General features: G+C 35.3%; 2 protein-coding genes across 3 annotated transcripts in view; one reads left to right on the top strand and one right to left on the bottom strand.

Annotated features, from left to right (window-relative positions):
• The window catches only part of LOC105216283 (GTP-binding protein Rhes), a 53,659-nt gene extending 33,536 nt beyond the window's left edge, over positions 1-20,123 (top strand). For both annotated transcript variants that reach the window (XM_011190695.3, XM_054229161.1), the window contains exons 2-5: positions 5,331-6,289; positions 8,218-8,411; positions 17,170-17,353; positions 17,592-20,123. In XM_011190695.3, coding sequence (XP_011188997.1) covers positions 5,802-6,289; positions 8,218-8,411; positions 17,170-17,353; positions 17,592-17,994 — 1,269 coding nt within the window. In that variant the 5' untranslated portion in view covers positions 5,331-5,801 and the 3' untranslated portion in view covers positions 17,995-20,123. The remainder of the gene's footprint in view (positions 1-5,330; positions 6,290-8,217; positions 8,412-17,169; positions 17,354-17,591) is intronic.
• A 1,796-nt stretch (positions 20,124-21,919) lies between these two features.
• Positions 21,920-25,396, bottom strand: LOC105216284 (lipase member H). Its single transcript, XM_011190696.3, has 7 exons — positions 25,130-25,396; positions 24,922-25,055; positions 23,271-23,406; positions 22,881-23,212; positions 22,479-22,680; positions 22,240-22,357; positions 21,920-22,143 (listed from the first exon to the last, which is right to left on the bottom strand). The coding sequence occupies exons 1-6, from the start codon at positions 25,249-25,251 to the stop codon at positions 22,285-22,287; spliced, it is 999 nt and encodes a 332-aa protein (XP_011188998.1). The 5' UTR covers positions 25,252-25,396; the 3' UTR covers positions 21,920-22,143; positions 22,240-22,284.
• Between the last annotated feature and the right edge of the window lie 1,134 nt (positions 25,397-26,530).

The following is a 26,530-nucleotide window of genomic DNA, read 5'->3' as shown; positions in this document are numbered from 1 at the left end:
TCTCCCATTGTTTGCTTTTTGTAGGGTTTTGCAGAAAGTATTTCCATTTCCGTTCGCGTTTCGCGGCTTGGAGAGCAGCATTGCTATTTTAGTTGGCAGTTGGTATTGGAACATGTCGTTTCCGTGCACCTTTTTACCTTAACAATTACAGTCATGTCAGTGAAATGGGCGTATAATCGTCTGTGTGCCTCTATGCAAATATTGATTGAATCGAAAGCTCTACAGTTGTGTCCTATTTATATTTATCCCCCCCCCCCCCCCCATGCTTCAGCTCCATTTAACCATGTTTCTCTGACACCTGTTGATATGTCGTGCTTACATCTTTTGCTATCACTGATTCTGCATTTACAGTTACAATAACTATTGTTTCCGAGCGTGTAAAACAAAAATAGTTGTTGACATTTGTAAGGGAATCAGTTTGTATATGAGAAGTTGGCATAGTTAATTTTATGATAGAATTGTTACTTAAATATAAATCAAGTAGCCATTATAATAGTTTTATACAAAATTGATATATATTCGTTATTTTTCAGAAAATCCCTTCTGTAGTTTACCAAATGAATGTAATATAAAACTTTTATTGTGTTTTCTTATCTAACACTCAGTGAATATAATAATTATTTCCGCCTCTCTCGTTGTGATATGAAGAAAAATGTATTATTAAAGCGTTGTGACTATTTGACCTATTGTATAAATTCATATGCAACATTTCTATGTTTCGTCAACAGCCGAAAAAATTATAAAATGTTCGATGTTACCCGCACTTAGCTCCACCTTTAGCTGCTTGTAATCTTTTTTGTATCTCGAATCGTATATATACTAAAGGCATAACACACTTTTATACTTCCCTTTCACTTGACCGTAAGCAAACATTAGCTACATTTACACAGACATATATTATACTCTACTCGAGCACAAATACATGCTTGTACGTATCAAATATCTTCTGCTGCAATTATTTAATTAAATACCTGTCATTTGACATCGCATATCATGATATCAAATTTTCCTCTCAGTTCCATGTCGCCAGTTTTGTGTAACTCTGTATGTGGCCTGTTTTTAGCTCCATCATTACTTGACTGGCATATTAATTTTCCACCCGAATGCAAATAGCCAATTCACAGTGCCCCAACTTCATTATTCAAAAGTCAACAGATCAAAACAAGTAATTGGCATCTACGCACAAGTTCTTTTGACGACTCTATGCAGGTATGTACATCTATTAAAATCATAGAAAAGTATTAGCAGTCCTACTTGGAATTATATAAATCCTATGAATATTAAGTTTATTCGAGATGCTTGTACAGAAGCCCTTTTAGACATTTCAAAAGAAAAGTTTGTTGCGAAAACTTGAACAGAACCTTTACTATGACTTGGGTTCTTCTCATAAGCACCATATTTTCTCTGCTATGTGGAAGCGAAAACATGAAGCCCCAAATTCCCGCCACTATAAACGCTTTATTAATGAATTCAAGCTTAATGTTTATTACATTTTGGAGTTTCTGGAGGTACCAACAAAACATTCTAAGAATTAAGTTACTGATACGCACTGTCAACTTCAATAAATAGGAAACCAACTGTTATCGGAGGCGTAATATGCGCATATGCAGATATGTCGTGGTTAGTGTAATAGCTAATTTAGTATTTTGATCGTTGTTTTTTTTTTCGATTTTCATAGTTCAATTTACTTGCAAGCTAAACATAGCCAAATTATTAACCTGTAATAAGAAGCATTAAACTCAATTTAGCGCAGTATCACCTTGAGGGAGTATTATTCCAAAGAAGCTTTCTTTTAAAAATTTGTTATGACAGTGCACAATGAAAAATTGAGCTCAGATTTTATTTGTTGACTACTCAACTAGACGTTTGTAGTTGGTAGGTGTGATAAATCGCTTTTAAAAGAGAATTGCAAATAAGAACTTGTAGGCGAAATAAGCTAAAGTAAATTAGTTTTTCTCTACATTGTTCAACATTTAAAATGCGGATAATTAAATTAATGTTAATGAATTCGAAAAGGCGTTCAGAGGCTTAACTTTTTGAGACCCAAGCCAAACAGGGTAAATTCAATTAAAATTTAAAATGCCACCGAATCACATTTTGCTAGCCTCTATTTAGCTTTAAGAAGATGCAAATGATAAACAGTTTTTATTTATCATACATAATATCTGTTAATAACTCTATTTAGCTTGAAATCATAGATTTTAATCATATTGTTTATATTTTCCATGTTTCAATAATTAATTCAAATTCATTTGATTTTGATAAAATGTATTTAATACAGCAAATTGTTAAACATACGCATTACAATTTAATTCGATAGCAAAGGCTCCTAGGTAGGAGACCAAGTCACGCGACGCTCATTGGAAACGCGGCACACGCTGAATTAAGTGGTAAACGTTGGCATATAAATTATGAGCTTAAGGCAACCGCAATGGTAAGAGTATAGACCATCCCCGCGCCTTAATTAAATGTGGAAATTGGGGGCTCATACAAATTCTCCGTAAAGGACAATAGTACGTTTGTCCCTGGGTCCATGCCAAGCTGAAAGATGATAGCAAGATATTTTGAATATATTTATGTACTTGAGGCGTGAAAAATCTTATTGTGAATTCCGTATACATGAGGTATCACCTATCATTTTGTGAAAATTCAGAAAAAATGATTGAAAATAATTGTTATTAACAACTCGAGTTCCAATAAATTGTATTTAGGTACTTGAATAAAACCATTAAATATCCTATAAAGATCATTTACAATTCAACACATTGCGGTAAATATAAATGTCGATATCGTTTTCAGCCTCTTGAAATACTAAAAATACACACCTTGTAAACAAAACCGTTTCTGAAAAAACATATATAGTGGTTATTATCCCCAAACTGAGACAAATTTTTAATCACTAATTTTTGACTATATGAACTTTATATGCAGAAACATAGAATGAAATACAGTTTTTTTAAAGCATTTCACACAAAATGTCTTAACCGCGCTATGTGGGTACGTTAAATTTTCAAACAAAAACATATTTTATGCTAATTTAATTATCACGGGCAACGAAAGTTTGTAAAAAGCTGCTATAAGTAAAATAATATAAGCGGTAGAACCATAATGACAGAGAAGCGGGCGGCATAATATATGGAAAGCAGACAAGTTTATTAAATGAAAATATGGAAATAACAAATGAAGTGTCACAGCTATTGTGCCTGTTTCATTATCAGTGTTAGAATGCTCGCGGCTGTTGGATGAAGTGTTAATGGCTATTAGCATCAAAATATGGCGTTAATGGAAGAACTAAATTTAATTCGAATTATTCAAGCAGCAAAAGCACCCCCTAACTTTGTTCTACCATTACAGTTCTTTTGGTAGTGCAATCCAGGTGAATCACTGAAGTGTTAAAATAAATTCATATTTGCAGATTCCCCGACTTCATTATTGTTTAGGTCAATCCCTGCACTAAACTCAATTTCTTTGCTTCTATTTCAAAACTTTGCTGAAGGTGTTTGTCGCTTGCATTTAGTAGCACTTGTTAGCAGATTGTCAGCAATAACAATTTCGCTTTGAGCACTACAACTAATCTCAAACTGCTGTAACTTGGGTGTTTTTACTTCATTAATCAAAGACAGCGCAGTAGCTGGAACATAAATTGCAATTACAACGACCCATTAAGAGCAGCAAACAAGCAACTAAGCATTACCTCCCGAGTACCGTAGATTAATAATGGCGACGGCAGCCAACAGCAGCCACATTTAATTGCATCAATCGTTGCTGTTTCGTATATAATTAATACTAAACACTTGACGACGTAACCATTACAAAACGCTGATATTTACTCGCTCTTGACCTTGTAGGTACATATACACATAAAGACACCCTTCCAGCATTTGGGGCTAAAAGACTTATATTTTTCTTGCGACTTTTCACTTTTCGTTTTCATCAGATTATAGAAATAAATTCGGAATATGAAACAAATTTAATAAGGTTCCTTGATGGTCATATTTTTCATCTCCCAATTCAGCAACAATATTCTCCTTTATTGGTTAAAATAAAAAAACACCACAATTGCTTAATTTTCGATACATAGTTTTTGAAAGCACATATGGATATTGTTATACTCATCATACGGAGACTTGGATATTCAGAGGGGAAGGGAAAATATATATCTGGATTTTTTCGCTCGAATCACACCAAATTTCACTTTGATTATTTACAAAAAATCTCTTAATGTTAGTATTTTCCCATGACTTTGAAATACTTTTCACTTACAAAGGAAGGAAGTACTCCTGTCCAAATGAAGGCAGGTTAAGTTTTTAGCACGACTGTAGTGTTCTTTGTGATTGCATGCAAACAAATAAACTAATTCTATAAAATCGCGAACTTTTTGAGTTTGACACTTTAATTATAGAACAATTTATGGTAAAAGTTTTGCTTAATAAAAAACCAAAATTTCTCACTACACCTACAGGTAGCGGAGAATAGCTGGGTAATTAAATTTCAGCGGAAAAAACAAACAAAGTTTCGTCCATGTGGCTTTTTATGTTCCCATGCACAAAACACAACCAATTTTAACCGTATCTGTGTATTTATAAATTTAGTTTTGCAGGATTAATTGAATTGACTGTTTAGGTGTGCGTAAAAACCATTCTGCAGCTGTGCCCTCAACACTTAAGCTCTATTTCATTAAATTTTATATACTTTACATTTAGCTTTCCCACTAATATACAGATAAATGTTGCATATCATCGTAAATATGTCTGTACATACTATAAATATTTTAATTAAATTCAATTCTCATAGTTCAAACTCGTGTGCCACTCATACACAGTTAGGAATTATTACACTAAATTGAGCTAATGGTATTAAAACAATTACAAATTCTGAATGAAATAAAATAAAAGAGTGGAAATGTAATTAAAATAGAATGTAAATAGATGCAATGCTACACAAATACAGTTTTTTCAAATGTTCCGATTTATTATTATTTTTTAATTCTAACTTTTTGTAAACTTTTGGTTTAAAATCTACTGTTGTTTGTGTTTTAAAATGCGCACTATCACTGTGCTGATTCAGGATTCAATCGCTATTACGACAATATAACTATCCCTTCGTTCTCTATCTGAAAACTGCTTCAATGTACAGCCACGTATGATTAGAATTTCAGATAATCGTCTAGCAAAGGTTAATACATTTTATATAATGACTGTTGTACTTAAAAATTTATTTTGTTATCTAAAGTTGTAAAAAATTTATTTTGTTATCTAAAAGTAAAATGTTTTTAATTACACAAAATTTTATTTTAATAATTAGCAAACAAAATTATTCTTTCATTGCAGATTTGGCAACTCTGGTATTCGCGGAACAGATTAGGCTGAGTGGAAGCGAAAAAAATTGTCAAATTTCAATGAAAACAAACTAAAATTAAATTAAATATACCAAAACTAATAAACACATGTGTGCATGAGGCGGATTAATCGCTTTCAATATCAAACACTAAATATTACAATTACAAAAAATATAGAAAATAATCCGAAAATAAATGCAAAATTCTATAGTATTCTAGGGATGTGAGCGCACACCACTTCTATAGCTCACCGGTACATTTTGATTACTTTCGACTATCCCGCCTTTGGCTTTTCTGTTTTCCCGTTTTGCATTTTTTCAATTTCCTTTTATTGTTGCGAAGTTGTGAAAATACATACCAATATCCGCATGAATTGCTATGTGGCATTAGAATATCACGCGAATTCGAATTCGCTATATCGTTTACTGTTAACAATTTGCTCGCTTTGCCTACACGCCGGTTGATGGGCGCCTTTGATGTTGCCGATGGTGGCAAAATGGATCGATGTCGAAATTGGTTTTGCGCGCGTAGTAATAATAATGACTATGCCGAGGTGGCCGTAAATGACCCGCTCAAAAATCTAACCAATTCCATTTCGGATACAATACGTGACCACGTGCGCGACATGAGCAACAGCAATGGTGGTGGTATTATGACCGCAGCGACCACAACGCCTCCACCATCTATGGCTACAACAACACCAATGCACTCGACGACAACATCGCATGTGGTCACATTTCTGGATGATGTCGGCGCGAGCGGTAGCAATGGCGCGGTTACGACTAGTAGTCGTGTGGTAAGCCACACCGAGTTGCATCCACCAATGGTGGATGGTAATTTGGACGTAATCGAAGCTGTAGAAGACTTCGCTAATGGCACTGGCATCGGTTTATCGCTGTGTGATGATAGTGTGCCATCATCGAAAAATTGCTATCGCCTCATTATGCTGGGGTAAGTGAAGATTTTGCAGACCTTTATAACTACTTTGCACTTAATTCTTACAAATGGGTAGTTTAGCTAATGGTTGATTTGATCCGATATTTACTTCCATACTTGTTTCATACACTATGCTGAAAAATGGATAAAATTAGAATGGATATTTTTCACAAAAGGTAGTCCCGAAGGCTCAAATACCGCAGTCATATACAATTGTATCCAAATAAAAGTGATGCAGTCACGCAATGCCACCGCATTGGGAAAACGACAGTATATATATGTAGAGTGTATTGATATATTTCGTGGATGCTTATAACCGCAGTTTGCACACACAATGAAAACGATATCTTTTATAAAATCTTCTAATTCTAATAATTAATTCACAAAATTTTCCGCATTAAAAACGCTTACTTCCACATAAATAATGTATGTACATATGTATATATATAGTATATAGGTGGCTCGCGCATATAAGCAGCTAATGAACAGATAATGAACCTCCTCAGTCGTGTGAAGTTTTACGGAGTGGTGGCCTCGACTGCTATATGTAGTTAATTGCTTAATATATAATATATAAGTGTAAATTTAATTTGACTTTACTCCACGTACTACCATATGTCATTTATTTCTTAAGAAGGTAAAAAGGAAAAACTAAGTGTTCAATAAAATTTTAACTCTTTAGATTCAATACTAATAAAGCGTAATTATCCCTTCTGTGGCATTTAATATGGGAGATAAATATAAATTGTAAAAGTACGCTTATTATATATTATTTGATCCTTATTTATATTTTTCTTACACTTCTTGATTGTTACTTTCATTGCTTACAAGTTGTTAGCATGAACAACTTAAAACAAGTGTTTTATGGCACAGTATGCGCCATGCCAACAAAACACTTTCCGAACTTGTAACTTAACTTATATAGCTGCTTGATTTGTCACACTTATTAAAATGTCGGATGTGTGGTATCTGTCTGTTCGTCTTTCTATTCAAGAGTACATTTGAGTAAGAATTAAGAAAAACTTCATGAAACTTGGTATTCTAAGGTATTGGTATTACAGAAAGAGGGAAACTGAACAATAAAACAAAATCCACTATTTTAAGTTTCTTCAGATATATTGGCTTTACACGCTTACTGTCTTCAGCATATAAAAGCAATGTCCCTCATGCAATTCTAAATGAGGAATTATATTCTTAAAAGAGATTTGTGTAAATCTGACTAACACTTTATAAGTGGTATCATAATTAATGTTCATACCTTGTTGGAAACACTTCCATTCTTTACTTTTACATTATTCAACGTATAACTGCTTACGTATTTCGTACTTCTAGGGCTTGACATCTGACTATCGTCTCCCGCTAAAATATTGATATATTTTACAATTCTTTATTTCTCTTTTTTAATTTGTAGGAGGGAGGGATTTTTTAATAATACATACATATATAAACCCATAATAATACATCGCTACCGCACACGTCGCACATGCCTTTTTCACACGCTATCTAAATTGAGTACCTTGTAGACGAGCACTCCCATACTTGCACGGAAAAGAACGAGACTGAATGTGAATGCAAAAGAAGCATAAATGGGACAATGACAACGTTCAAATTCGAACACATAAATATCCTAGTAATACAATGTGTATTTGTATTTACTTATGTGTTAATTGTCCTATTCTGTAGTACTTGAATAATTTTGTTAGAGTGCGGCAGCTTTGACTCGAAAATGTGAACAGTCACACGCATTCTTCCTATCACTCTTAATTAATTAATTTACAGAAGTTAGAAAATATATATCTTCGCAAGCCACAAGCCACAACCACTCCACACGAAACAAGTTCCAATTGAATTTATTGTTTTCCTTTGGCGCCTTCCAATGTTTTTGTGCTTTTATGTCTTTCATTTCGAATGTGACTGATTTTCGTTTGTCATTTTATTATCAGATCTTCACGTGTGGGAAAATCATCGATTGTGGCACGTTTTTTGGGTAATCGCTACGACGACGCATATACCCCAACCATCGAAGACTTCCATCGTAAACTTTATCGAATACGCAATGAGGTTTATCAGCTGGATATACTGGACACGTCGGGCCATCATCCGTTTCCGGCAATGCGGCGACTCTCATTCATGACTGGTAAGTGATGAACCACGTACTTATATACTGTTTGGTGTCTTACGTCAATATTTGAAACATTTGAATTAGAGCTCTTGGTATTCGACTAATCGACTAACCGAATAGGGCATTATTCGAATAATAATATTCGGTTTTCACTATTCGGATAGTCGTCAGTCATCGACTATTCGATTAACCGCTCATTTTCGACTACTCGGTTAACTGTTTGTTGTCGACTATTCGAATAGTGCAAGTTCATTAATTTTCTTATTATTATTGAAAAAAGTGAAACATTAACACTAACAAAAAACGTGCTTTAAAATACAAAAAATAACAATGATTTCACGGGAACCATTAAGTAATAACAAACTAGTTTTTAATCATTTTAACTGGGCGAATGTATTAAATCACTATTTCTCATAAAACGTCTATTTTGATATAAGAAAGTTAAAAGGTTAACATTTGTTGGTTGTAAGCATCTTCTACGTGGTGTCACAATGTTTCCAGTAATGAAGAACGTCCTCTCTGATTCTGATAAAGTGGCTGGAATGCGGAAACTTAAAAAAATCAAAGGCTGTTTGGATTTCAGACATTTTTCATGTATTCGAATAGTGACAGAATAACCGCAGTAGAACGACTATTCGAATTGTCATAACATAGGGACTAATCGAATATTGCTAACCGGTTAATATTCTTACGAACGGTTACAAACCGGATATTCGAATAATCGGTTTTCAGGTTAATCGAATAATTTTAAGAGCCCTAATTTGAATCTCATCTTTCTTCAATTAATTCAAAACAAATTAACTGTATATAAGGCAAGTCCCTAAACTTAACATAAAAAAAGCAGGATTAAAACGGGACCTGAAACTGTGTACTACAGTCAAAAAATGTTTGCATCACCGTAAACGATACTCAGCCGGATGACAAACTGCCCACAGTAGGTAGTAAAAGCATTTCCTTGTGGCAGTTTGAGTTACAATGTGTCTGGCTTTGGGACATCATTGGGTTTGGCAACGTAAATCACAGCACAATGGGTCTACCAATTGCGTACTTACGTACATATGTTTGCGCTTTGGAACAATAAGACAATAAATGTTTGAAAGAGCAAACCCATAAAAGCAATAAAATCCATATCCCGGGTGGTAAGGATAAGTAGACATTGTTCAGCAACTAGAGACGCATGACATGTAAAATCATAGATCTAAGAAGGAATGGGCAATAAGAAACGGGATACTGTCGAAAAGGTGACACAGTGGCACATTACTAACTTTTATACAGTTGAGCAAATGGAGTATTTAATCTGGCACAATGGGTTTATTCACTATGTTGAACTGAAGTATTTTACTGGAAGTACGGAGCAATAACCTACTTTCCGCAGAATGGCATTACAAATCAAATCACATTGTTTGATATTAATAAAAGTATTGAAATAAGTGCTAAAACCGCTATGAGGGTTTTGTAAATGAAACTAGGTGAGAATATTCTTCCGAACTAAATGTGTGCAGTTTACGAATAATAACAATTTTCCCATAAAGGTGAGGATACTGCTTGTACAATGGTACTCAACAAAGGTAAAGCAAACCAATGAGCCTACTATTCGACAATAATTCCCCATTCCGAAAACATTAAAGATTAAAATGTTTCTTACGAGAAACAAGCAAGTTTAATTATTTTCTCTTAATTTCCGACAATAATAGCTTCACCAAATACACACTGTGCCGAATTTTTATGCGTGGGCGCCACTTTAAGAGCGTTTTGGCCAATAATCTCCCACATAGACAAAGCTTACAATTTAAGCCGATTTGATTTTGCTTGGATTTTTACGATCTACTAAGCTCACTGAATATTCACCAACGCATACGCATATATGTATGTATATATATAAGCATAGATTTCCGAAAGTAAATCTAATAGCAAACATTATATACATGTACACATAAGCTGGCATCTCCGTTAGATTGCATATGTGGTCATTAACTATAAATGAAAACAAGTTGCGTGTACAATACTACAAAATGTATAAAGTGCTAAGTCCGCGCTTAAAAATCAGCATCACTAACAGAAATCGCTATAATCCTACTAGTACTATATAAATCCTACTAGTACTATATAAAAATGGTCGTAGTAGAAGATAGCCAAAAGCAATGATAACCACGCCCACGTTAAAAAAAATCTCTGCGAAAGACGATTTTATAGATTAATTGATGACTGAGTTAAAGAACGTGCTCAATCCAAGGCATAATTATACTCTCGCAACAAAGTTGCTAAAGAGAGCATAATAGTTTTGTTCACATAACGGTTGTTTGTAAGTCCTAAAACTAAACGAGTTAGATATAAGGTTATATATACCAAAGTGATCAGGATGACAAGTAAAGTTCAAATCCGGATGTCAGACTGTCCATCCGTCCGTCTGTCCGTCCGTGCAAGCTGTAACTTGAGTAAAAATTGTGATATCTTAATGAAACTTGGAACACGCGTTTTTTGACACCATAAGAAGGCCACAAAATGGCGATAACCGAAAACACATAAAGAACTATATGTGATTGGCGTTGCAACCGTTTAGCCGGTTATAGCCGAATCGACGATAGTGCGCCACCTGTCTCTCTCCTTTGCAGTTCGGCGCCAGTTGGAGATCCCAAGTGTAACCAGGTCGCTCTCCACCTGGTCCCTCCAACGGAGTGGAGGCCTTCCCCTTCCTCGGCTTCCTCCGGCGGGTACTGCATCGAACACTTTCAGGGCTGGAGTGTTTTCGTCCATTCGGACAACATGACCTAGCCAGCGTAGCCGCTGTCTTTTTATTCGCTGAACTATGTCAATGTCGTCGTATAACTCGTACAGCTCATCGTTCCATCGTCTGCGGTATTCGCCGTTGCCAATGTTCTGAGGACCATAAATCTTGCGCAAAAATTTCCTCTCGAAAACTCCTAGTGTCGTCTCATCTGATGTTGACATCGTCCAAGCTTCTGCACCGTAAAGCAGGACGGGAATGATAAGTGACTTGTAGAGCTTGATTTTGGTTCGTCGAGAGAGGACTTTACTGTTCAATTGCCTACTCAGTCCAAAGTAGCACCTGTTGGCAAGAGTTATTCTGCGCTGGATTTCGAGGCTGACATTGTTCGTGTTGTTGATGCTGGTTCCCAGGTATACGAAATTATCTACGACCTCGAAGTTATGACTGTCAACAGTGACGTGGGAGCCAAGACGCGAATGCGCCGACTGTTTGTTTGATGACAGGAGATATTTCGTCTTGTCCTCATTCACCTCCAGACCCATTCGCTTCGCCTCCTTATCCATGCGGGAAAAAGCAGAACAAACGGCGCGGTTGTTGCTTCCGATGATATCAATATCAATATCGAACGGCTCGGAGAGGTCCTTCCCAATCATGACGGAGCTTTTGGTGTTGCTCAACGTCAATTTACACAGCCGTATTAGTTTTGCGGTGATACCAAATTCAGACATTGCGGCGTAAAGGCAACTCCTTTTCGTGCTGTCGAAAGCAGCTTTAAAATCGACAAAAAGGTGGTGTGTGTCGATCCTCTTTTCTCGGGTCTTTTCCAAGATTTGGCGCATGGTGAATATCTGGTCAGTTGTCGATTTTCCAGGTCTAAAGCCACACTGATAAGGTCCAATCAGTTTGTTGACGGTGGGCTTTAGTCTTTCACACAATACGCTCGATAGAACCTTGTATGCGATATTTAAGAGGCTGATCCCACGGTAATTGGCGCAGATTGTGGGATCTCCCTTTTTATGGATTGGGCAGAGCACACTGAGATTCCAATCGTCAGGCATGCTTTCTTCCGACCATATTCTGCAAAGAAGCTGATGCATGCACCTTATCAGTTCTTCGCCGCCGTATTTGAATAGTTCTGCCGGTAATCTATCGGCCCCCGCTGCTTTGTTGTTCTTCAAGCGGGTAATTGCTATTCGAATTTCTTCATGGTCGGGTAATGGAACATCTGTTCCATCGTCATCGATTGGGGGATCGGGTTCGCCATCTCCTGGTGTTGTACTCTCACTGCCATTCAGCAGGTCGGAGAAGTGTTCCCTCCATAATCCCAGTATGCCCTGGACATCGGTTACCAGATTACCACCTTGGTCTCTACATGAGGATGCTCCGGTCTTGAAACCTTCGTTAAGTCGCTTCATTTTTTCATAAAATTTTCGAGCATTCCCTCTGTCTGCCAGCTTCTCAAGCTCTTCGTACTCACGCATTTCGGCCTCTTTCTTTTTTTGTCTGCAAATGCGTCTCGCTTCCCTCTTCAGCTCTCGGTATCTATCCCATCCCGCACGTGTTGTGGTCGTTTGCAATGTTGCGAGGTAGGCAGTCTGTTTTCTCTCCGCTGCGAGACGGCACTCCTCATCGTACCAGCTTGTTTTTTGTCGTTGCCGAAAACCAATTGTTTCGGCTGCAGCGGTACGCAGTGAGTTTGATATGCCGTTCCACAGTTCCCTTATACCGAGATGCTGATGAGTGCTCTCAGAGAGCAGGAGTGCAAGTCGAGTAGAGTATTTCGTGGCTGTCTGTTGCGATTGCAGCTTTTCGACGTCGAACCTTCCTTGTGTTTGTTGACGGGCATTCTTTGCTGCACAGAGGCGGGTGCGTATCTTCGCTGCGACCAGATAATGGTCCGAGTCTATATTTGGTCCTCGGAGCGTACGCACGTCTAAAACACAGGAGACATGTCTTCCGTCTATCACAACGTGATCGATTTGGTTCCGCGTGTTTCGATCAGGAGACAGCCAAGTAGCTTGATGTATTTTCTTATGCTGGAATCTGGTACTACAGACGACCATATTTCGGGCCCCAGCGAAGTCGATCAGCCTCAGGCCGTTTGGCGATGTTTCGTCATGGAGGCTGAATTTTCCGACTGTTGTGCCAAAGACACCTTCTTTACCCACCCTGGCGTTAAAATCACCAAGCACGACTTTTACATCGTGGCGGGGGCAGCGCTCATAGGTGCGTTCTAGGCGCTCATAGAAAGCATCTTTGGTCACATCGTCCTTCTCTTCCGTTGGGGCGTGGGCGCAAATCAGCGATATGTTGAAGAACCTCGCTTTGATGCGGATTGTGGCTAGACGTTCATCCACCGGGGTGAATGCCAGGACTCTGCGACGGAGTCTCTCTCCCACCACAAATCCAACACCAAATTTGCGCTCCTTTATATGGCCGCTGTAGTAGATGTCACAAGGACCCACCTTCTTCCGTCCTTGTCCCGTCCATCGCACTTCTTGGATGGCGGTGATGTCAGCCTTAAGTCGTATAAGGACATCAACCAGCTGGGCAGAGGCACCTTCCCAATTAAGGGTCCGGACATTCCAGGTGCATGCCCTTATATCATTATCCTTAAAACGTTTGCAGGGGTCGTCATCAAAAGGGGGGTGTCTCATCCGAGGCTTTCGTAGATTTTTCATTGGGGGGTGTTTTTATGTGGTGGGTCCCAAACCCTACGCACAACCGCATAAGCGGGCTTCGCCTTCTCACTTTAGCTCGCCTTCAAACGGATGTCTGTTGGCTACCCAGAGGATACTTGGTCTAAAACCGGAAGTCGTGAGCTGCTTGAACCATGTGGAGAAGAATCGTTTCTGGCCACTCCCAAGTGAGTGACAATCAAAAACTTTCCTCACTTGCGTGAACTTCTACACATGATCCCATCCTCCTAAGCCATACCTAAGCCATAAATTAAGCTATGAAATTTGGTACAAACGATTGTTCTAGAACTAGGGAAGATATCAGAAAAGAACTTTGCACAAATACTGCATTTATAGTGTGGCATTGCTCTTCTAAAAATCGCCAAAATCGGACCATAAGTATTCAAGGCCTCATATATCGAATATGAGGACCTCAGAGCTTCGAATAAATTTTTTACTGAAAATATAGGGGAGTCTCTCAGATATTTTGAAGAAATTCAGAGGGAATATATGTATCCGTGTAATGAGAGAAATCGCGTCATAACTACCCCTAGCTCCCATGTACCTAATGTTAGGGTTTTCCAACTTTACACCATATATATGCCGAATATGTGGGTCAAATTGTGTGTTATATTAATAAAATTAAATAAATAAATTGCGAGAGTATAAAATGTTCGGTTACACCGAAACTTAGCCCTTCCGTACTTGTTTTTACTTAAGTTATCGCTTACGCAAACAGATAGATAACAAGGATCATTATTGTATTTACTCTGTAATGAAACATTATACAAGTTCAGAGAAATGTTAGATTATAACAGGTATTCTTGACGGTAAAGCAAGATTAGTTTTAGATTATAGAATGAAAATTTATTCATTTAATTATAAAGAGTTCATTTAACTGTACTGTACGGATTTCTAGTAAAGTAGTTTACAACTCGTTGATTTCCCTACAGGGCGAACAAATATCATTGAGCTTGGCAGAAAACACATTTCAGCTAAGAAGATTTGCTTTTATATTCACGTAATATAGCTGAAGGCTATCAGATAAAATATTCATTTCTGTAAGCTACCGATTTGTATTTTTTATTTGAACTACAAATAATACCAAGCTCTTCGGATGTTTTTCTGTATTGTTCATAAATGCAAATTGTCGCTATATAATGTATGAATATTTCAAGAAATGTAGCATAAAATCTGCTCCTAACGTATACGTATTTGTTTTGGTTCCTTATTTAGTAAATTGTGCTTGATTACGCACTAATTCTAAGGTTAGTTCTTCTAATATAAAATTTTGTTGTGTTATGGAATAATTAAATGAATAATCGGGTACCAGTTTATAAACGAATTCCAGTAATAGTATTTTTAAACCTCCCAACATTTTGATAACGTTGGCTGATTTTAGTTGTAGTATCATTAAGATGACTGTTAAATGCAAAAAATTAAATAAGTGCGTGACTAAAAGGATTTTTTTTTACGCTAGCGTTTTTTTCTCAATGAAAATATTGCCTCTTTTATGATATTCAAGTCAAACCAATGAAATCAATCCCATTTTCATGGTGTATGACAATATTATTCAAGACAAAACTTAGGTGATGCCGAGAGCTTGTATCCATCTCAATATTGTTTCTTTGTGTAGAGAAATCATATGCATTGAACGCAATCAAAATCTCTAAACTGCAGAGTTGCTTACCACAAAATTGAAATTCCAATGCTGAGCTTTGCATCAATGGAAGCTTTCAACAGTATATGTACTTGTATATATTAAAATTTGGTTATATGTACATACATAAATATGTATGTATTTACACCCATCCATTTAAACTTGAAGACTTTGATAAATTAAATATTGTGATATGACAAGGGTCGCTTTTGACAGTGAAGGAGACACATCTGTCGTCGTTGGTTAATATTAATATTTTAGCGATTAATTTATAAATTTTTCGTAGCGATAACCATTTTCTATTAAATTGCAATAATGTAAACGTACATACTTATATACTCTTATTTATAATATATGTACAGCTACTCACACTCAAAATGGGACACTACGAAAAGTCCACATTTCCTATATTTTAAACTCAAAATTGAAGCCTTGCTTAAGTTTTAAAGTTTATTTTCAATATAATTCATTTTATTAATAATATTTAAAGACAAATCAAAACAAATTTTCCTTTTATTTCATAAAACAAATAAATAATTTGCATTTTGGGTTGAACATTGCTTAAATTGAAGCTCACTCTTAAAGTGGGACACTAAAATTATTTTATTATAATATTGCTTTGGACGCATGATTAGTATTTGGTTGACTTCCCTTGGTGGCAATCACAGCATGCAGACGTCGGGGCATACTTTCCACTAATTTTTTTCAAAATTCTGGCTCAATATTATACCATTCTTCCTTTACAGCGTCCTTCAGAGCGGTAATAGTTTTCACTCTTATTTTGGTTTCGTCTGTAAAAAGAACCTAAAGCGAAAAAAGAACTAAATCTCTTTGGGCCGGATGGAAAAAGATTTGCTTGGCGGAAACCTCGTACTGAACTTCATGATGCGGCAATTAAAAAAACAGTAAAATATGGTGGCGGGTCTCTTATGGTATGGGGGTGTATGTCTGAGTCTGGAGTCGGTAAAATACACTTCGTCAACGGAGTAATGGACTCTAAGTATTATATTGATATTCTTAAAGAAACTGTGAAGGAAATCGCTGAAAATCTCGGCATAAAAGACGACTTCGTGTTTTACCAGGATAACGATCCGAAGCATAAGTCTTGGAATGCGCGAAACTGGCTACTATATAATTGCCCGAAAGTACTGGAGACACCTCCCCAGTCTCCAGACTTAAACGTAATTGAGCATTTGTGGGCGGAATTGAAAAAAAGAGTTGCCAAACGAAGAGTTTAAAATATTACCGCTCTGAAGGACGCTGTAAAGGAAGAATGGTATAATATTGAGCCAGAATTTTGAAAAAAATTAGTAGAAAGTATGCCCCGACGTCTGCATGCTGTGATTGCCACCAAGGGAAGTCAACCAAATACTAATCATGCGTCCAAAGCAATATTATAATAAAATAATTTTAGTGTCCCACTTTAAGAGTGAGCTTCAATTTAAGCAATGTTCAACCCAAAATGCAAATTATTTATTTGTTTTATGAAATAAAAGGAAAAATTGTTTTGATTTGTCTTTAAATATTATTAATAAAAAGAATTATATTGAAAATAAACTTTAAAACTTAAGCAAGGCTTTAATTTTGAGTTTAAAATATAGGAATTGTGGACTTTTCGTAGTGTCCCATTTTGAGTGTGAGTAGCTGTATGTATAAATGAAATGTTTATGAAAATATCCTCTTAATATAGAATTTTCTTAATTTTAGGTGATATATTCATCTTAGTCTTCAGTATGGACTCGCGAGAATCTTTCGAGGAAGTAGTGCGATTACGAGAAAACATACTCGAAACTAAATGGGCGGCGCTTAATCCCGGTTCCGGCATGAAGAAGAAGAGTTTGCCAAAAATACCCATGGTTATTGCTGGAAATAAATGTGATCTTGAACCAAAGTAAGTAATAACTATTTAATTATTTAATATAGCCATAAATTATCACGCGGTTGAGATCTCTTTTAGAAAACAATATGGATGATAAGTGCTCTTACATTCATTCTTATTAGTAGCTGGTTTCTATAGTTACCATTTCAATTAACTTTCAAATAGGTTTTCATGACTTCGTTTCTGTTGAAATTTTTGCTTCACTTCACCTTATTTTTGTTCATATTAAAATTCGCTTTCTCTATTGCAGAAAAGTTCAACTAGACGAGGTAATGGGATACATTGCCGGCCAAGATAATTGTTGCGTCTTCGTCGAATGTTCGGCGCGACAAAATTTCCGTATAGATGATCTGTTTTATGCACTTTTTATGGTTTCGAATTTACCATTGGAAATGGCGCCAAATCACCATCGACGAGTGGTATCCGTATTCGGAGCACCATCACCTTTGCCACCGCACACAACGGTGGGCGGCTCGAAGAAGAATGCGCTTTCGATTAAGCGACGGTTCAGTGATGCCTGCGGAGTGGTAGCACCGAACGCGCGGAGACCCAGCATACGAACCGATCTGAATTTGATGCGCTCCAAGACGATGGCCATGAACGAGGGCGATGGGGCGGGTGTAGCGCGCAGGAATTTGTGCGCGTTGATGTAGACGTTAAAATGCTTAGGAATATCTTTATACACATAATCGTAATATTATATATACATATATATTGGAGCGATGATTTCAGTATGTGATACAATCATAGAGCGTTCTAGTTAAACCCATGCACATTAGTTCATAAATATATAGCTTACAGTTATATGAATAAACAATTGCGTACACATTAGTAAGCATACACATATTCAATACAGGTACAGACATATTTATACACATAATGTCATTTGAAGGATTTTGAAAATGCGTTGGATTTAACACTGGAGCACTTCTTAAAGAGTGCTTCATCTAAAGATAATAATAAGAAAGTAGTATTTTTATTATATGAAACAAGAGTAATTATCTTAAACCGTTAGCATTGCGTAAATATTTTAGGCTCATGAAAACACATATAAGACACGTCTCATCTAATAATAAAATCTACTTTGCATTTATCTTTTAAATTATTTTCATATCAAATTCAAATAATAAGATTTATCACATACACTTGTAGGAAAACTTATAAATATTTTAAAGTTCAAAAAATAAATATAGAGTCATAATGATATTTTTTTAACTATGTAAATTTCAAATCTTTTTCGTGTATAAACCTAATACTCTGAATCTAATGCATTTATGAATTAAACCAAATATTAAGACTTTAAAGATTTTTTTAACTAATCCAAACTTAAATTAAGCTATAACTACTTATGTATTGTGCATTTTAAATAATTTTCAATTTAATTTTATTAAGAGCGTAAAATGAAGAAACTAGAACATTTCTCATGTTTCTCTCACTTACTTTCATCAAATGCTCAACACTGTAAAATTAATTAACTAATATGAACGATTAATATTTTTTAGAAAAATTTCAACGACAATATTAAATATTTATGTATATTTAAGACACGTTTGAAACACATTTGTATGTATGAGTGCATTTTAAAAGCTTTAAATTCCTACTACAACTAAGCATTTGCAAATCTATGAAAAGCTAAGCTTTCTTTACCAAATAATAATCAAAATCAAAGATGTGAAACGAATATCAAAAGAGAAGAGTATAAAGGTTTGAAATGTTAATGAAAATGCACACATAAAACTTGAATAACAATAAAACTAACAATATTATGCTAGAAGGAATTAAGACCACCACAGACACACCGATTACTGTTCCAACAAAAAGCTTCAATTTACTGATATTGTATGCACACAAATATAACTACCATATGTTAGTAAATGGCAATATATACATAAAGAAAACGAAATAATCATATCTAAAAACCCACCAATGCTTACCTATTACATATGTACATGCATATACTATATACTACTTCTTTATGAATATACACATGTACTATATACGTATTAACTTCCACTTACTTCTAAATGTGGTTTCATGCCAAACTAAACTAAATTATCTAAGTAACTAAATTTACTATCAATATACATACATACATATACATACCGTACTACTTATACACAAACAACAAGTAATAACTATAAATGAATATTACAACATAATAAAGAAATAACCGATATCCAAAAATAAGTAATAACTTTATAAAGATATGAGAATCAATAATAACTCAATAAATGGCTTTAACAAGTAGTTACATATATATTATATACATATATTTAACAAAAGTAATAAAAATATTGTATATTACATTAAATTTCGCGTTTAAGAGTTTAAATAAACTTTGTTAAATTAATCGTGTTGAAAGTGATCGATAAGTTTAAGGCGCAAATTTTACAATCAATCAGTTATTAGATTCCTCTTGATATTTAGTTGGGAAGTAAACATATAAATGAGTATATACATACATACATATATTTTAAATTATATTAAATACGACATGGCTTTAATAGCATAACTTACACACGAGTGCATACAAAAAAGACAGTAAAACACAAAACCAAACAAATTTCGTGGCAATCCGCTTGTTTGCATCCATTAGGTTTTGGATTGTCTTTGTTATAAAGCTGTTTAAATAGCGTTTTCAATATACTTACTCGCTAAGTGATCTGTCATCAATTGTAAGCGAATGTAGGAATAGATTTTATATTGTAAATAAAATACGTTAAATTGTTTTCAACATATCTGTTAATTTTTTAATGTTACAAGTTGAAATTATTAATTTAAATAAATTACCAACACAACATTATATGTGTGTCTTTTAAATTTGCTTGGTAAGAAGTGGTTGGTCCCGAAGTAAATGTCAGTGCATTGGATAATTTCGATCGCTTGCGAAAATACTTAGTTCGAAACTAAGTATTGAACCAATCATCATATACTTATGTCTAATTTCAAATACAACGAAAGATGAATGCCGTGACCAAATCGTTTATCGAAGAGTTGGAAACTAAGTATAATCAAATCGGACAAAATCCTTCTGTAATAAACTCACAAGATCTTCCTCTTCGCATAACGGAATGATATCAACATAAACCATGCATATTGAGTTCTCTAATAAGTACAGTGGAACTTCCATAACTCGAAGATCTCCATAACTCGAACTTTTGAATTGACAATAGCGTTTAGAAATCAAATTTCATACAAATTTCCTTCCATAACTCAAACTTCCCTAACTCGAAGTTCTCCATAACCCGAACTCTTGAATTGGCAATAGAAGTCAAATTTCCTTCCATAAATCGAACTTTTCGACCAAGGCATAATACGATATTTAAAATTTTACTATAGACGCAGAATTTTAAAAGAATAGGGCTCTTTCGCGTAGAATTATGATAATCGACTTATGGATTGCATAAATCATCTAACAAAATCAAGGGATACAGACGTCAGCCAAAGATAGAGAGTCAAACATTAGCAAAGTGCAACAAATAAAATTACAGAATAAATTTTTTAAATAACTGTCTAAAAGTCTATATTTTAAAACTTTTTGAAAATTTATATGTTTTAATAAAAATTCTATAACTCGAAGTCTCTCTAACTCGAAGTTTTTTGTGGATTATGGTGATTCGAGTTAGAGAAGTTCCACTGTATATTATAACGTTGTACTAAAAGATAACATAACTATACTAAGAAGATAAACTCGTACCAAAAATGAACATTGTTGAAGCACAACTTTCAATAACAACGAGTGTTTTATGAAACCACTTTCTCGATATTTCCACACTTCAAATGTTTAACGAGAAAATATAACAATCGATTCTGTCCTATTGAGCCCTACCTTAAATTATTTAAAAATTAAGAGATTTCTCAACCTCACTTAATGTTTACTTAATTTTGCAAAGATATCTCACATACTAGCCGACATTTACAGCATAAAGTCCACCGGAAGTTTCAATTTTTGGCACAGACGCACTCGTTCGAAGGAATACATCTCATTTAAATTAATTTAGAAGATTTCAATAAAAAGTTATCCCCAACTTCGGGGTCCTTATTTTTAATATCGGGGGCCTTGAAAAGTTATAGTCCTATGTTTGTGATTTTATACGAGCTTTGCCACACTAGAAATAAATTATTTGTGCAAAGTTTTGTATGGTTTTAAACGGATTTTATATTCGAAATAGAATATCAGGATGTCAAGGAAATATTATATAATAAATTATGAAAAATGGTCAGGTGGGCATCGTTATTATTCTGCCATTTTAATTGTGTATTTATGGGTACTAAAAAGAAATGTGACCTTTAAGTTTGGTTTATATAGCTTTAGAGGTTTATGAGACAAAAAGCATATTAGGGGACGGGACCACCTTCAGACATCTGGATTTCAACTCGTCATACTGAGCACTTATATATACAGTTTAACTCGAAGTTCTCCATATCTTGAATTGGCAATAGCAGTCAAATTTCATACAAATTGCCTTCCATAACTCAAAGCCTCTCTAAGTTTTTTTTGTGTATTATTGGGATTATAGTTAGGGAAGTTTAACTGTATATAACTTTATATCTACATGTTGCGAGAGTATAAAAACGTATTGTTGTGTCTACTTTATTGTCTTATAAACATATGCTGGATTACAATTTACTATTTTGTACTATTTAGATAAACGTTTAATGCTTTTACACAAATTTCGTACGAATTTAGATTACATTGGTAATAGTTTCTCGTTCAATACTGTCCATTTTGAGGAAATGTAATTTGGAATAGCATATTAGCACACATTCGATACAGGGTAACTAGATGAAACAATATATGACTGCAATTAAATCAATATTAAAATTTGTTTTTATCTACGAAAAATAAAGTATATGGATTGCCCTGTAGGCGGGCAGAACTTATTATATACTCTCACCTATTCAACATAGCAAAGACATAAACCTGCCCGCGACATCTACCGTTAGAATTTCGTATTTAATCCCATGCCATAGGGTGGTGCATCATAAGTGGGTAGGTAATAATAACCGGAAGCGCTGTTAGGTTTACAAAAATCCAAGCAATTATAAAATTGTATATGCCTCACCAGAATATTTAAATGATGACTTGCTATTAATTAGATAATGCATATTATTTAATTGACTGCTTCATGCTCACCTTCTCGATACTTCTTCGCCCATAAAAACAACCTCGTTTTCGTCAACTTCCCCCTTCAAGGCAGCAGTTTTCACTTTCTTGTGACAATTACTCACACTCAACATTTTTATGCCATTCAAAGAACAGGATATCGCTGGAAAACTCTTCGGTTGCCCAATTGATTCGGCGTAAAGAAATACGGCGCGATTATGGCTGCAGCTATCTGCGGAGTACATAACTTTTTACTTATACATACAAATAATATATACAGTGCCCCTCCATACATCATGCGACTTAATATATGAGAACATATGACTAAGAAAAAATGTCATATTAATTCGAAGCTTCGAATCACCGTGAGTGCAGTGTATATAATATGCAATTACCTTAGTCGCTTATTTGCAATTGTATGTGTGTACTTACACTGTTCGAATAATAATTGCTTAGCTATCAAGAGTACATCCATGTCAGCACAGCCGGGTTGTGGTGCGGTACCGAAATTCGGATAGAAATCGACATTACCACGCGGAGTCCCATCACCGAATACGGGAAAGTCGGTATGTATGACATCGACAAACTGCGCCGCAGTGGCGCGCAAGCTGTCGGTCGAGAGTGCTGTAAAGAGCGGTAGGGCTGGATCCAAACCGGTCACACGACCTATGCTGCCATTGAAAAAGTCGCCAATATTACCAGCGATGTGCGCACCCAAACTATGACCGATGATGTGAATGTCAGCGGCGGCGATCTCATGCTTACTAAGCAAGCAAAAGAATATAAGAAACATTAGGGTTAAATCTTTTGTATATTACTCACTCAAGGAAATCTTTCAATTGTTTGCCAAAATGCTTCGCAACTTGTCCGATGGCTTTCCGTGAGGTCGGATAATCTAAAGCAGCAGCATCTGACCAGTCAGCAAGCAACACATTATCCTTACCTTTAGCGAGGTAGGCTACAAAGCAGATTTTATGATAAGGTATTTACATTGGTATTGGTATTAGTTACAAGGTCATATGTTTTATACAAATATAAAACTCTCTCAACACCTTTAAATCTATAATTTTTTTAACGAAAACGGATTTATAGCTCCATGAGGATTGGACCGATTTCGATGATGAAGCGTATTTTTGTCATATCTAGTAATCTTAAATTATTCTGAAATTACGATTATCACGGGTTTTATAACTTTACAGAAGGTAACTTATCTGCAATGAGAATACGACAACAAAATATAGAACAAATACTGATTCAAAAATTTGGCCAATTATGTCGAGATATGGTGGAAACCTGTTCTATTACTCTTCTAACCCAAGATTGTATATACCATATAGATATACATATATAAAGGGTGATTTTTTAAGAGCTTGATAACTTTTTAAAAAAAAAAAACGCATAAAATTTGCAAAATCTCATCGGTTCTTTATTTGAAACGTTAGATTGGTTCATGACATTTACTTTTTGAAGATAATTTCATTTAAATGTTGACCGCGGCTGCGTCTTAGGTGGTCCATTCGGAAAGTCCAATTTTGGGCAACTTTTTCGAGCATTTCGGCCGGAATAGCCCGAATTTCTTCGGAAATGTTGTCTTCCAAAGCTGGAATAGTTGCTGGCTTATTTCTGTAGACTTTAGACTTGGCGTAGCCCCACAAAAAATAGTCTAAAGGCGTTAAATCGCATGATCTTGGTGGCCAACTTACGGGTCCATTTCTTGAGATGAATTGTTCTCCGAAGTTTTCCCTCAAAATGGCCATAGAATCGCGAGCTGTGTGGCATGTAGCGCCATCTTGTTGAAACCACATGTCAACCAAGTTCAGTTCTTCCATTTTTGGCAACAAAAAGTTTGTTAGCATCGAACGATAGCGATCGCCATTCACCGTAACGTTGCGTCCAACAGCATCTTTGAAAAAATACGGTCCAATGATTCCACCAGCGTACAAACCACACCAAACAGTGCATTTTTCGGGATGCATGGGCAGTTCTTGAACGGCTTCTGGTTGCTCTTCACCCCAAATGCGGCAATTTTGCTTATTTACGTAGCCATTCAACCAGAAATGAGCCTCATCGCTGAACAAAATTTGTCGATAAAAAAGCGCGAAACACATTTCGAACCGAACACTGATTTTGGTAATAAAATTCAATGATTTGCAAGCGTTGCTCGTTAGTAAGTCTATTCATGATGAAATGTCAAAGCATACTGAGCATCTTTCTCTTTGACACCATGTCTGAAATCCCACGTGATCTGTCAAATACTAATGCATGAAAATCCTAACCTCAAAAAAATCACCCGTTACTATATATCACATCGCGATCAAATTATGACGACTCAAATCACGAAGCTAACAAAATGCCTTGTTTAATACCCATCAAGCGACACTACCAAACTAGCAGCACCTACTTGTACATTTACTACGTTATTTTAGAGTTAATTTATTGAAAAGCAATCACTTAAATAAAAAAATATTTTTACCATTTCTGAGCGGAGTAATGGAGAAATGAAATCGACTGCTTGTGAATCCATGTATAATTAGTTTAATATCTGCTTTCGATGAGAGCCCTTCCACGTCATTCAGGATGAGTTCACCGTTTCCACTAGCATCCGCACTAAATAACAAAAAATGGCAAAATCTGAGTTGTGCGAAATTAATACATATACACTTAAATAAGAAAATACACACGGTTGTTGGTAGTAGATATTTGCTTTTGATACAAGCTCATCTAAGTTGTGACCAAATGCCGTTACTTTTTTGGCAAAGATGATATGCAGTATAACGAGTAATATTAATCTCACAGAAAACATTTCGAAACCAAACAACTATATACTCCAATTTATTTTAAAGTGTGTTAGACGCTTATTAGGTTCGTTTAGTATTTCGCTTAAGAAGCTAAGGAACTTTTAACGCCCGTTCTGCACTCGACTCGCGCTTTCTCTGTAACTGGATCTGAGCAAAGCCTCTTATAATATAGTATTGTTGAGCTAGCGTTGATATAATTTCTCCAATTGCATGTCTCACATTATTTTTAATGCAGGTACGATAAACTTATGAAAATTACTCATAATTACGTACTCATAGATTACGTAGTACTCATAATTTACGTAGTTTATTGAGCATTTACGCAAGCGTTTCCTAGTTATAGAAATTATGGCATGCTATTAAATATGGTATACTAAGTAGATAGATTAGTATCAGGGAAGGTGTGAACCAACGTCATCGATAAATAATTTTTCCATAAAGTGGTTGTTGTCATGTCCATTTTCCAATATCGTAACTGATCCACGTGTAAGATTGCTGTATCGTTTTACTTTGCTGATTTGTATACCACACATATCTTTCTCCACTGTGTCCAACTGTACCAGAGAGTTTTGTGACTAAATTAATTTTAATTTCGAATAACATACGAAATGAAATCAATTAAAGTAGTTCACAAACTGATCCAGACCTCTATCGCTAATTCATATTCGGATCCAAAACTACTGGAATATAAATCTAAAAGACAATGCTTCAAAGCAGTTTAACATATTTTGAGTGGTTGTAGTTGAATTTCCTAAATTTATTTTTGAGTGGAGGTGGGGTACCAGTACCAATTCCATCGAACGAAATAACTAGAAACTTTCTTAACTTGTAGTTCTCCGTAACTCGAACTTGGCAATAGCGTTTAGAAATCAAATTTCATACAACATTATCCGAAACTCGACTCTTTACTGAATGAACTTATAAAAAACATGTTGATTCCATTTTTTTCATTCCTTAGATTTCACCAAGAAATATGTCATATCTCTACTCACAGACAATATTCGTAGAGAAGGTGGCTTTAAAATTCAGTCCTGGTACTTTTTCAATAGTTTTGTGAGAATATTAGCAATATCACTGTCGTAATTACGTTGACGTTGTGAGCAAAAAGTAATTAAGAATATATTTGAGTACGTGGAGTGCAGTAAAGTCTCAGAATATTTTATTACGGAGCACGGTTGTTTTAAATACCCCTATTAATGGTGCAATTATTAGATTTTAGATACCTATTTATTTATTTTACCTATGGATTCTTAAAAGTTTGTTGTAGTCGAGAAAAATTGTCAC

Source organism: Zeugodacus cucurbitae, chromosome 4 (assembly GCF_028554725.1).
Source record: "Zeugodacus cucurbitae isolate PBARC_wt_2022May chromosome 4, idZeuCucr1.2, whole genome shotgun sequence".
Classification (NCBI taxonomy): Eukaryota; Metazoa; Arthropoda; class Insecta; order Diptera; family Tephritidae; genus Zeugodacus; species Zeugodacus cucurbitae.
Note: the sequence above shows the minus strand (reverse complement) of the source record. Positions and strands in the feature narration are given on the sequence as shown.

Coding starts and splice junctions, on each gene's coding strand:
- LOC105216284 (XM_011190696.3), bottom strand. CDS start 25,251: ATGTTTTCTGTGAGATTAATATTACTCGTTATACTGCATATCATCTTT. Junction 25,056..25,129: donor AATATCTACTACCAACAACC/GTGTGTATTTTC, acceptor TTTGTTATTTAG/TGCGGATGCTAGTGGAAACG. Junction 23,213..23,270: donor CAATTGAAAGATTTCCTTGA/GTGAGTAATATA, acceptor TTGCTTGCTTAG/TAAGCATGAGATCGCCGCCG.